Source organism: Ictalurus furcatus, chromosome 26 (assembly GCF_023375685.1).
Source record: "Ictalurus furcatus strain D&B chromosome 26, Billie_1.0, whole genome shotgun sequence".
Lineage (NCBI taxonomy): Eukaryota > Metazoa > Chordata > Actinopteri > Siluriformes > Ictaluridae > Ictalurus > Ictalurus furcatus.
In genome coordinates this window covers 518,318-531,308 of record NC_071280.1, presented here as the reverse complement: position 1 = coordinate 531,308, position 12,991 = coordinate 518,318, and the positions used below count along the sequence as shown (strand labels likewise).

Sequence of the window (12,991 nt, the reverse complement as noted above, 5' to 3'; positions counted from 1 at the left end):
ACAGGTATAAAAAGTGAGAGAGCCTGCGTGAGAAACATTCGACTTTATCCATGTTCATACTTAGAGTACACACACACACACACACACACACACACACACACACACACACGGTCTATAAAGAGTAACGTTTAATTCAAATGATATCAAAAACACCACAATAATCTTTCACAGAGAAAGAGAAGAGCGTCTCCCGAAATAAACCGCGTTGTGTTACACACTCCGTTTCTACAATTTCAAGTAAATACATCATCCGAGTCCTGAGTGTGAGTGAGTGAGTGAGTGTGTGTGTGTGTGTGTGTGTGTGTGTGTGTGGGTGTGATGACCCTCGCTGATCCCTCGCTACGCCGTCCGGCTCTTCTCCACACCCACCAGCTCCATGCCCTCGCAGTACGACCGAGGACGAGAGGGTTTTACCTGAGAGCAGCAACGCAGGTCATTCAAATTTGTTTTAAATAACGGCGTGTGTATTTGAAAATGTGTGTGTGTGTGTGTGTCTTACTGCGTTTGTATTTCTGAGTTGCTGTAGTAAAGGGAAAGGCGTCCACTGGATGGGTTCGATCGGCCAGCTGCACACGGACAGGTCGCTCGCCTTTCCTGAATCGATCACGCCGTCCGCTAGGCTGCACGTGCTCATGTCCCAATGGTACTGGGAGCTAACAAAACAAACAAACAAACAAACAAACAAACAAACATAAACATTAATACTTCAGAAATTCCTCATTCACAATATTTGAGCGACCGATGATTTTTTTTTTCTATGCATTCACACTGCAGCGTGTTCACCGCTCCGTTTGATCTCCATAGAGTTATTACTGCGCTACAACACCTAGTGGTCCAACATGGGAACTGCAACAAACCAGCGCTAATAAATATAGAGGCCCATTGTATGTTCCTGTATGTATAAAGTATAAACTCCATGCACTCTTAACCTGTGAGGATACACCGTATTGAGGCGCGTAACGCTATCCGGGTAGGTAGAGGCGATGGACAGTGTGTCGTCATGGTAACAGCAGGCGCGGTCCATCGCTCTCATGTGCAGTAACTCGTCAGAGCGGCTGAACGCGGTGTTATCCAGCGAGTCCTCCGATCCGGGCCAGGATCTTCTCCAAAAACGAGATGACAGCTCATCGAAGTGGTTGAACCTGCGGTAACTTCACACACACAAAAATATTTTTCAGTTCAACCCTGTGTGTGTGTGTGTGTGTCTGTGTGTGTGTGTGAGACAGAGTGTACGCTCCACTCCGTCCCTCTGGTTTGTTTTGATTTCCTGCTCACACTTTCCAATAACAGCAGCATGACCAGAATAATACCTCATATGCTCGGTGTAGTTGTTGTAGTGTGTGTGTGTGTGTGTGTGTGTGTGTGTGTGTGTGTTACCTGCTCTTTGTTTGCTCTGCTTTTGCCTGAATGAGCTTTTTCTTAAAACGCTGCACGGCTAGATAAGCCAGGAGCGCCATCAGAGCTGCTATGGAGGCCAAAACACCGAAACACACACCGGCCAGTCTCTGTCGGGTCATACGCAGGTCACAGCGCTGACCCATGAACCAAAAATCCTCACCCACAGGACACCTACAGTACACACACACACACACAAAAAAAAATCTGACATTTAATCTTGATCTATGGTCCGACGGTGCGTTCATTAACATCAGGGCTGTAGATGTTCTACATAATGATCTCTATAAAGCAGTACCAGTACGTACCACAAGGGGGCCCCATTAATATAGAAAATGTATATTTTTGTAAAAGATCACAATTTTTAGGCTCTTTTATTTAGCGGTGCTGGAAATTTTTGTTCTATTTTAAATCCTGCGTTCTTACGGGCCGCCCCCTGGTGGTTTGGAGACCCGATGTGAGTGTGGAGTCCCGGAGCGACTGCTTACACCACTTCATAACTGTTAACGGTCCTTGTTAGCACTGGCATTACACACTCACTGGCAGACCGGGGGCTGTGCAGCGTGATGGACGCAGATACCATGGTTCTTGCAGTACTCGGAGTGGCACATGGATCTACAGGTGACGTTCCCCTCGAGAGAGACGCAGTAGAAGTCGGACGGACAAGAAAACAACCAAGAACACGTATCACTGGGCGGACCTAAAAGACAGAGAGAGAGAGAGAGAGAGAGAGAGAAATTATTTCGGGAAAACAGAAATAATCACTCATTCAAAAAGAAAAAGAAAAAAAGATTCTGTCCAATGTGTTGAAAAGAGGGTCCAGTCTGTGGCAGTTGCAGAAGCAGTGGAACACAGTGTCTGGTAGTCCACAGAACCCGCAGAGGGGAGAGTCCGTGAGGTTACACTTAAACAGGAAGGTCTTGGTCGGCATCGCGGAGTGAAGAACTCGCCACTGTAGGTCTCCAGATCGCTTTGGTAGGGGACTCTTATAGAGCAGCCTCCACATAGGGGACTGAGACGGAGGAGTGGATAGGTGCGTTCTCCACTTTGTGTCTGTCCGGCCTTTGAGCTCTCTTGAAAGTTCGTTTTTTATGCAGAAGTTGTACAATTGGTCCTTTGTCACTGAAAAGGGGACGTTTCTAAGTATGAGAGAAGTTGACCTGCGCCATCGTCATCTGGAGCTTCGCTGGGAGTTATGGATCTCCAGTCATGTAGTTGTTTATGAACGTCAGTAGAGGTGTCGGGAACAAAGCCTTCAAAGTCCTCACCACATTCCCCACGATCCTCTCTGACCTGCCCCCAATCTCTCTGGAAAGTTGGTGTACTTGTATCCACTCTCGCTTATCCTGGTCAATAAGATCTCCCACCTTGGCTACTCCTGCTGAGATGAAAGCGGTAATCTCGCTTTTAGACTCAGTTTGTTCAGGGAGCCAGGTGTTATAGAAAAGTGGTTCGTTCAGACCGTAATGATCTTTCCGCTGCATTCTAAGCTGAGCCCAGATTTTAAAAACTCCTCACTCCCGGTAGGGTCTGTCTGAGATACGGACAGAGGCTGTGAGAGCTCCTCACTCCCGGTAGGGTCTGTCTGAGACAGGGACAGAGGCTGTGAGAGCTCCTCACTCCCGGTAGGGTCTGTCTGAGACAGGGACAGAGGCTGTGGGGGAGGAGGTTCTTGCTTTGTTGTTGTTTTTTTCCTTTTAGCGCTGGGGTTACGTTGTGGAGCTGGATCCGCGCTGTGGCCCATTGGGGTTTCAGCAGTGTTGTCAGTGTTAGGTGTGACAACTGTCTCGGGTTGGTTAGTGGGAGTTTCTGCCTCGAGTTGCTCGGTAGGACTCGTCACCGGCACTGCGCGAGCTGTAGACACGCTCGGCTGCTCGGTACGCGCTGGGTCTGTCGGTGTCTCCACCTGTCTGCTCTCCTGTCTGCTCGGACACGTCTGTCTGACATGGCCGTGTTCACCACACACAAAACATCTCATCTGTTCATCATGTCTCAGGGTCGGGCGGGAGAAATCTCCATTTAGCTCCGTTTTGGAGCGAGTTTTGCCGACAATAGTCGCCTCACACACTGTTAACTCACTAAAACTCTTACTTTAGAGCAATAGACTAAAGAAGAAAACAGAAAGGAAAGTATGTGAAAAAAACTAGAAACACTCAGAGACGTGCTCTAACCACCTGCACTCTCGCCCGCTACCCACAATCCTCAGAGACAGAGCGAGAGAGAGAGAGACAGAGAGAGAGAGAGACACAGAGAGAGACACACACACAGTGAGAGAGAGACACACACAGAGAGAGACACAGTGAGAGAGAGAGAGAGACACAGAGAGTGAGAGATAGAGAGAGAGAGTGTACACATTTAAAGGAAAGGTTTTGAGATACCAGAACATCTTCGATGTGCCTCGGAATTGATTGTACATATATCTGGAACCATTATTGTGTGTGTGTGTGTGTGTGTGTGTGTGTTATTCTGACCTCCCACTGTGATGTTTTTCACCCGGACGCCGCTCACAAAAACCCCTCCTGCAGGAAGTGGTCTCAGCCCCGCCTCCTGCAAGAGAGACTCCGCCCTCCCGAGCCAGGAGACCGCCTCCGCTGTCCTGAACATCACCACGGACTGCAGAACTGGACCACTGAATGCCGATGAAAAATAATAATAATAATAATAATAATAATAATAATAATAATCATAGAAGTGGATTTATTCACTTGAGTGTATATTAAAACGTCAGTGTTGATGATGATTGACTGGTTAAGAGATTTAAGGTGAAAAATCGAACATCTGTAAACATCAGCGATGAAAATTCCTTACAGGTAAAAGAACCACATTCCTCACCTGTGCCAGGTCACATGCTGGCTTCGGTACCCTGCGACATTTTGTAAAAAAGGCTCCACCTGCGTACCGAAGATTAACAATACACAACGTCTATGAGCAATAAATCCTTCTGACAAACGCGCGAGATTCCTGGTTTTTAAAAATAATAATAATAATAATAATAATAATAATAACAGTTTATTAACAACACCACCACCACAATATCACATCACCGTGGAACCCAGTACCTCCACAAGTCCTGCGTCCGGGGGTGAGTTCTCCTCCAGGATCACCTGCAACAGCACTTCGAACGTTTCCTCTAAAAAACACACACACACACACACACACACACACACACGAATATATTTTATCGATGAGTTTCCTACAGCACCTGCGATGTGCATCGTGGAGTGTTTTATTCCTGCGGGTGTGAACGGTGCGAGATGGCGCGCACTCGTGCGATTACGTACCGTTGGTGATTGCTGGTTGGTCCTCCGTGATGAAGACCCGCCCCTTGTATGACCAATCTTTGTGGTTTTTTGGAGCGAGCGTGCGGCGTGGAGTTGTTGGAGTGATCACGGGTGTTAAAGGCGTGTATGTTCCAGGCTGAGAGCGAGTGTCTGTGTGTACTTGCTGTGTTGTTGTTGTTGTTGTTTTGGGTTGCTGGACGATCGGTGTGTTTCCGCTTGTAGGGAGACGGTTTGGGATTCGGGACGTTGTTAAACTTCGACTCATTGGGTTTGCCGACGGTGTACTGGTGGGAACGGTGTCGAGTGTGTGTGACGGCGGTGTAGCCGTGTCGAGTGTGTGTGACGGCGGTGTAGCCGTGTCGAGTGTGTGCGACGGCGGTGTAGCCGTGTTGAGTGTGTGCGATGGCGGTGTAGCTGTGTCGAGTGTGTGCGATGGCGGTGTAGCTGTGTCGAGTGTGTGCGATGGTGGTGTAGCTGTGTCGAGTGTGTGCGATGGTGGTGTGACCGTGTCGAGTGTGTGCGACGGCGGTGTGACAGTGTCGAGTGTGTGCGACGGTGGTGTAACCGTGTCGAGTGTGTGCGACGGTGGTGTAACCGTGTCGAGTGTGTGCGATGGCGGTGTAACCGTGTCGAGTGTGTGCGATGGTGGTGTAACCGTGTCGAGTGTGTGCGATGGTGGTGTAGCTGTGTCGAGTGTGTGCGATGGTGGTGTAGCTGTGTCGAGTGTGTGCGATGGTGGTGTAGCTGTGTCGAGTGTGTGCGATGGTGGTGTGACCGTGTCGAGTGTGTGCGACGGTGGTGTAACCGTGTCGAGTGTGTGCGACGGTGGTGTAACCGTGTCGAGTGTGTGCGACGGTGGTGTAACCGTGTCGAGTGTGTGCGACGGCGGTGTAACCGTGTCGAGTGTGTGCGATGGTGGTGTAACCGTGTCGAGTGTGTGCGACGGTGGTGTAACCGTGTCGAGTGTGTGCGACGGCGGTGTAACCGTGTCGAGTGTGTGCGATGGTGGTGTAACCGTGTCGAGTGTGTGCGATGGTGGTGTGACCGTGTCGAGTGTGTGCGACGGCGGTGTAACGGCGTGGAGTGTGTGCGATGGCGGTGTGACAGTGTCGAGTGTGTGCGACGGCGGTGTAGCTGTGTCGAGTGTGTGCGACGGCGGTGTAACAGTGTCGAGTGTGTGCGACGGCGGTGTAACAGTGTCGAGTGTGTGCGACGGCGGTGTAACGGCATCGAGTGTGTGCGACGGCGGTGTAACAGTGTCGAGTGTGTGCGACGGCGGTGTAACGGCGTCGAGTGTGTGCGACGGCGGTGTAGGATTCGGCGGTGTAGGATTCGGAGGCGTAGCTGTCGCGGGATCGTCCCTGGAAGTCGACGAAGTGTGGTGTGTGACCGGCGTCGGTCTCGTGCTACGAGTCGTCACGTGAGAAGGATTATTGGAATCTGATGTCATGGTGTTCGTTTCTGTGTCCGCGTCACCATCCGTCGTGTTGCACGGCGTTGTGATCGGATCCTCGAGCTCCGTCGTGGTAGGATCGTTCCCCTGGCTCGTGAGAACGGACAGAAGGAAGCCGGTGGTAGAGTCGACGGGATCGTCCCGAGCGAGTGCGTCTGCTGGATACGAGCCGAAGTCCGGTCCGCTCGACGTGACGGAACCCGAAGGCGAACCCGACTGCGTGCGAAGCTTTTCGGAAGGCGTGCGCTGCGCGTCGGTGCCGTTCGTCCGTGGGTCAGTAGCGTGCTCACGGTGGACGGTGTGTGAAGCCGGTGTAGCATCGGACTCGGTCGGTGTGGAGTCGGTGTTTGGAGTGTACGAGTAACGCTCCGGCATTTTCTCGTCCCTAGTAGTAGTAGTAGTAGCAGAAGCGTCTTGATGATTAGACGTGTCCGAAAGCGTAGACGTGTCGATCTGACGTGAAAGCGAAGCTCCGGGAGCGTCAGTCACGCCGCTCGAATCGGCGAAAAGCGGCGAGAGCGTATGATCGGAAGCATTTTGGTTAATACGAGTCGATGGGGGTAAGCGATTCGTCCGGCCCGTCTCGGTCTCCGACGCGTCCGTGTCCGCGGTCGCTGACGAACTCCTGCGTGCGACGCTCCTGAACTCGGACACCGACTCGCTTCGAAAATTTGATTCATCAGTAACCGGGTTGTTTTGGTTCGTACGGTCAGGACGAGAAACGCCATTAGTCCCGGACATCTCGCTTCCCTCGTCCGCCGCGTACGATGATGACGTCACCGACGCGTCACGTCCGTCGGTCACGTGCGATTCAGAAGTCTCGAGTGAAGTCCCGGTGAATGAAGCTTCATTTAATGGAGTAGTGAAATGAGTTCGACTGACCGTAGGCGCACGTGGGACATTTTCTGGACGCATGTCCTCTGCCGTGTTCACAGAAAGCCCTGGCCATCGTGACTCAGCGCTGGAGAGACTCGAGCCTCGTTCTTTTTTGGTAAACGAGAGTTTGGAATCGGTGAGCGAGGGCGGAGCGGTGTAGGCGAGGTCGGAGGTCACGGCTCCAGCTTTTTCCTGTCCATTGTGTGTGCTTTCCTGTGGAACAACACTGAGTCCGGTCTTATCGTACTCTCCACCCTGGTGTACACTCGCAGTCTGGAGCGCGTGCGTGCTCCTGAACCTCAAAACGTCCGCGCGGCGGGTCACGCCGGTCGCACCGTCCCGAGAGGGAGACGCAAAGTCCACGCTGGTGCCCGTGTACTGAACTGGAGATGGAGCGGGATCCTCCTCTGATGGGTTCAATCCTGGGAAACAAATCACACACACACACACACACACACACACACACACACACACACACACACACACCATTTCAAGGGCAGAGAATTTCAACCCTGACGGTTTCAGAAATCAAGGCTGTAACTTTTGAGACTGTTTTGCTTCGAAACATTCGATAATTTCACACTTTTTGTGAACTTTACAGCCCTCTGGACAGATTCGGATTCAGATTCGGATTCAGATTCGGATTCAGATTCGGATTCGGATTCGGATCATTTTAAGATGAAAAATGTTTCACACAGAAATCCGTCGGAACCACGAGTCATCGGTGTAATAAGTATTTCAGAAAAAACGGCGTTTTCCATGTGGAAAAGAGACGATTAGCGCAGGCTAAGAAGAAATAAACACACTGATTTCAATGTAATAGACGAACGACGTGCTGGTATATAACGATACGAGGCTAGTCGCTAAAGCAAATATGAAGATCGCTAATAATTTCATCCGTCTGCTTGGCACTGAATCAACACCAACATCCACTAATCCAATCATTTCAAAATGTAGTAAAAAGACTAGCTACTAATTATATATATATATATATTTCTTTAACGTTTCCATAGTAACACGCCGGGACCCGCTGCGTAATCGAAAGCTAGGGATTTTTTTTTTAAGAGCTTTGCGTTAATCGCTGATACGGAAGGAGTCTCCAGTGTCAGCGATTAGTAACGGCGTTCCACAGACGGACGAGGACGAGGAGCTGACGCAGGGTTTCTGTTTTGTTCGTTTGATTTTTTGCAGGTTCTCTGTAACGTAGCTACAGCTTTCATTTGTATTGTTATTCATCACTTCAGCAGAGACTTCAAAGGCAGCGTAAGTGATAACGTTATTAATGAGAAGAAGAAGAAGAAGAGGGGGAAAAAACGTACGACGGATCGTCCACGGATTTAAAAGTAGATCAACGGGAAGTGTCCGGGAACGCCGTAGAGGAAGTAAATAAAGCGGTTTGGGACGCGTCCTGTCGTGTGTCATTCCTTACACGACTTAATAGCACATAATCATTTCTGTGTTGATCGAATGTTATCGATCTTTAAATGATAATAATAATAATAATGATAATAATAATGATAATAATAATAATAGTAATAATAAAAATAATAATAGTAAGTTCAGTACAGGGTAAATAAAAGCATAACACTGAGAAGATTGTTTAGGTGTAATGTTTTATTCAGTGTAAGTGGCGTTGCGTGTGTAAGATGTGTGTGTGTGTGTGTGTGTGTGTGTGAGAGAGAGTGTGTGTGTGTGTGTGTAGATGAGAAACGAGTGTGCTTACCTGTTGTGAAAGTAAACAGCAGAGAAAAGAGGAGAAGTCGCATTGTGTGACAGGAAACATTCCCCCGCAGCGCGCGAGCGTCGATCCGGTCCCATAAACCCCCGCGGTTTCTCTCAGACACTTTAATATCAGCGACTTATTATTACTGTTCTTTTACTGATCGTTTTAGTGAAGCGCTGCGGTTATCTGTTCCCCTCACTCTCTCTCTCTCACACACACACACACACTCACACTCACTCAGACTGCGCGAGCACGACACGAGACCCTGTCGAACGCTTCGCGCGCGCCTCCATCTGACTGCAATTAAAGCGCCTCGCTGCAGGGAGCGCGTGCGAGACACCGGAAACCGTCACCGTCTCATAAAGACGCGTCTCGTTCCCGCAGAACCCCAGTGTCCGAGTTCTCACTGAATAGTCACGTGGGGTGTTGTTTTTTTTACACACGTTTCACGTGTAAACCGTTTCTTATTACACGTTTCATCCATGATCACGTGTGATCTATACACTACACTTGCATTCACAATGTTTTCACACGTGACATGTATTTATTGTGATATTTATTGTGATATTTATTGTGATTTCTACAGTCCGTTGATTTTTTTCCCCCAGTTCATTTTCACGTGAGATTTTTTTTAGTCACGATTTCTATTTTCTTACCCAGTTCATTTATTCTCACGTGTTCGTCTTTTAAATTATTATTATTATTATTATTATTATTATTATTTACAAAAGATTAAGTTATATTCATGCACTTATTACAGGATTAATTATTTACCCATGCCGTTTTTTTCCCCACACACACATTTTCGTTTCACGTCATTTCTACACGATGAATTTTTTTCACGTGATCAGAGCGAATATCGATCGACGCGGCTAATTTATCCCCACACAATGCTTTTTCATTTCCATTTTTATACACAAATACTTAAAGCTTCAGTCTGAGCGCTGTCTCCAAACACACATATGGAAACGCCTGAAGCCCCACACACACACACACACACACACACGCACACACACACACAGAGGGAGGGAGGGAGTGTTTTACACACGTTCACTCCGGACACTGTTCAGAGGAAACACGTAGCTTCCGTTAAACTCGACCTTCACCGTGTTGAACGTGAACATTAATTAGACTGCAGAGAGCAGTAGAGTGTGTACGCAAGATCAGACTCCAATCTTTGGTTTCATCAGATTTTTCCCCACTAGACAAATCGATACATCGTACAGGATTATACCTCCTAGCTGATTTTTTTTGTTAAATACCCCATCATCGTGACCAGGGGATATTCAGAGAAGGAGAAGAAGCACGGTCAGGAGTGTACCCGTGTGACCGTGCGCATGAAATTCAGCGGGGTGCAGAATAAATATTGGCACCCTTCATTTTAAACGAATGAGCGCTGCGGCTGCTGATCGTTAGTGAAACCATCTGTCCTGTGCGGTGTGTTGGGGTTTTAATAATAGTATTCTGGCTCAAGGACAATAAATAAAAACACAAGGCTACGTTCACAAGCGTTTATCCGCGCGATCCGTTTTTATTTCCAGACCGCACGTTATTCGGGTCGTCGTCTTCGCTTCTGAACTGAAGCAAGAGCTGAATAAAGACGAGGGAGGAATGCTCCGGAATCTCAATCAGGGATGTAAAGACTTTATTTATGTTTATGTGACATGTTTGTATGCGGATAAAACGACAAATGGAATCCAAAACATCCTGCGGCAGGTTCGGGAGACCCTGCCACTCCCGACTAAAGTCCAGAGCAGGAGTGACTTTTCCAGCTGAAGACAAAACGACACGTTTCACGGCGGTGCGTTAAGAGACGACGGGCGTCGCCCCACGCACAACTCTGTACCTGGAAAGTACCAACAAAAAAAAAAAACACACCCCAACACGTCATTACAGCGGAAGTGGAAATATAAAGAGTTACACGTTTATAGCGGGACTAGCGGCGGAGTTACAGCGGACGATGAGAGATCATTCGTAGACGTCCTTCTTATCTGCGATGTACTGAACAATTTCATCAGGAGTCATCAGCTTCTCCGCTTCCGCGTCGGGAATCTCAAAACCTGCGGACAGAGGAAGAGGGGGGCGTTTATTTATTAGCGGAGTGAAGCGAGAAGGTTTTATATATATATAAAAGCGCTACGATCAGACAAGTCAACTATCAACACCTTCTGAACCAATCAGAGTCCAGAACTCAGCATCGCTGTGCTGTCAATTAAAAACGAGGGAACACTCATCGTACGAACCGAACTCGTCCTCCATGGCCATGATGATCTCCACCTGGTCGAGACTGTCCAGGCCCAGATCCTTCATGAAGTGAGACGTGACCTGCAGCTGACGGGGAAACACGGCGAGCCACACGGTAAGTCGTGTACTAGCACAGAACACGTCTGAACTGAAGGACTCTTCCACCTGTGATTGTTTACCTGCTCTGGGTCGATCTTGTCGTACAGTTTGAGGACGTAGAGGACGCGGTCTCTGATCGATTCGAGGGTTAGAGGTGGAAGGTCGCCGTACCGCCGCCATTGCGTCCCAGCGGGAGTCTGACGGAAGAGGAGGGGTTAGTACAGCTGGAGGTGAGGTGAGGTGAGGTGACGACTCGGTGCGCAGCGTTAGATCGAACTATCGGTGTGGATTTTCCCCGATAAACACAGTTCCAGCAGACGCGCGAGATCCGGGTCAGCGTCCCCCCCCGTCGCTTATTTACAGCGCGGTAACGGATTTCTAGATTTATTTACACCGACAACGTGTAGAACTCTAACAACTCGGATGAAAACACCGTTTATAACGACGTACGAGGATATTAACCTCGAACAAAACAACACACTTGCTGAGTTAACGACAGCTTCCGGCGTTAGAACGAGTTGTTAAACATTTATAAAACGCTGACACTGGAGACTCCTTCCATAACAACTCCACCTGTCTGTCTTATTAACTACACTACACAGAACAGAGAGGCTGGAGAGTTTACAGCTGCTACGACGTACCCGAGAACTACTTCACCGGCGTTCCTCCACGTTAAACAGAACTACAACTGGATAAAAAATACGGAAAGCGGTCGCGTGGTGGCGTAAGAGGAATAAAGCGCACAGGGACGTGCCGTTACGGAACGCTTCGGCGTGAGAACGGGGACGCCGCGGCGTCAGAACGGGGACGCCGCTTCATCACGCCTCCTCGATGTTGATTATTTTCCTGCAACGGCACAACACCAGTGTTTTATTCTGTACATAACTCATCGACTCTTCACGTAAACTCGGCCGGACGTCTCTCTCACCGGCAACACGTGACGTGCTAAAGAAACTGCTGGGATTCACGAACACGTCTTAAACATGTCTAATATACAGATTATGGATATAAATATAAAAACCATGAGCAGTGACAAAAAATATAAGCATACATCACCAGAGAATGAAGACAGATTAAAGAGATCAAATAAAGCTTTTAAAGCTGAGGAGCTGAAGTGTTATGAAGGTAAAGAGAATAACAGCGAGGTAGAAACGTGTGTGTGTGTGTGTGTGTGTGTGTGTGTGTGTGTGTACAGACTGAAAGCTAGCACTGACATGTTGTTAGTTATCAGGACGCATTACAGGATTATGCGGTTAATGTGAGAGTTAGAGAAGGTTATGAGAGTGTTTTGAGAGGTGTGGGTGTGTGTGTGTGTGTGTGTGTGTTGTTTATAGTGCACCGACAGTGAACGCTGTGCGCGCGGAGGTCACTGCGTGTCGGTCACCGGGAGAGAAACACACACTGACCTGCGCGAGCTGCGGCTTGTGTCCCGCCGCCAGGTGAGAGAAGACTCGGTGACGGCTGAGAGAGAGCGCCGCCGCCGCGGAGACATCACACCGATTAAACACCGCCGCGCCGCGGCTCAGTGTCCGGACACACCGGGAGAGGACGCGCGCCGCCATCTTTCACCCGCTAAACTTCCCACAATGCAACACGACCTCCTTGTTTCTTCTTCTGTGGTGTTTTTATTGCGGGTTGCTGCGTGACTTGTGGTGCTTTACCGCCACCTACCGAGCTGGAGAGTGACAGAGACTACATAAGTCCTACAAGCATTTTTACTACACATACCAACTAATATATAAATATATATATATATATCTATCATCTACTACACGTTTATGTAATAATGTAGATCATATGAATGATTAAAGATGCAGAAAAACATATTCAACCTGACACTTATATAACGGTTCAGTAGGGATGGGAAATAAAGCCTCATAAAGCACTGGTGCTTTCCTCTTCCGGGAAAAGGTTCGAAGC

At 48.7% G+C, this 12,991-nt stretch overlaps 2 protein-coding genes across 4 annotated transcripts; both read right to left on the bottom strand.

The window, feature by feature from the left end:
- Positions 1-115: 115 nt before the first annotated feature.
- Positions 116-10,224, bottom strand: si:ch211-14k19.8 (mucin-2). Of its 2 annotated transcripts, XM_053615441.1 has the most exons (10): positions 8,729-10,224; positions 4,677-7,427; positions 4,455-4,525; positions 4,228-4,286; positions 3,867-4,024; positions 1,936-2,095; positions 1,378-1,569; positions 930-1,151; positions 500-653; positions 116-414 (listed from the first exon to the last, which is right to left on the bottom strand). In XM_053615441.1, the coding sequence occupies exons 1-10, from the start codon at positions 8,769-8,771 to the stop codon at positions 340-342; spliced, it is 3,885 nt and encodes a 1,294-aa protein (XP_053471416.1). In that variant the 5' UTR covers positions 8,772-10,224; the 3' UTR covers positions 116-339. The 2 variants fall into 2 exon arrangements, with proteins under 2 accessions (XP_053471416.1, XP_053471417.1); XM_053615442.1 differs by lacking the exons at positions 116-414; positions 500-653; positions 930-1,151 and having other exon boundaries at positions 1,484-1,569; positions 1,884-2,095.
- A 132-nt stretch (positions 10,225-10,356) lies between these two features.
- On the bottom strand, positions 10,357-12,680 carry ndufab1a (NADH:ubiquinone oxidoreductase subunit AB1a). 2 transcript variants are annotated; one of them, XM_053615451.1, is made up of 5 exons: positions 12,478-12,680; positions 11,152-11,268; positions 10,972-11,059; positions 10,688-10,788; positions 10,357-10,574 (listed from the first exon to the last, which is right to left on the bottom strand). In XM_053615451.1, exons 1-4 carry the CDS (start codon positions 12,631-12,633, stop codon positions 10,697-10,699), a joined length of 453 nt encoding a protein of 150 aa, XP_053471426.1. In that variant the 5' UTR covers positions 12,634-12,680; the 3' UTR covers positions 10,357-10,574; positions 10,688-10,696. The 2 variants fall into 2 exon arrangements, with proteins under 2 accessions (XP_053471426.1, XP_053471425.1); XM_053615450.1 differs by having other exon boundaries at positions 10,681-10,788; positions 12,478-12,679.
- Positions 12,681-12,991: the final 311 nt, after the last annotated feature.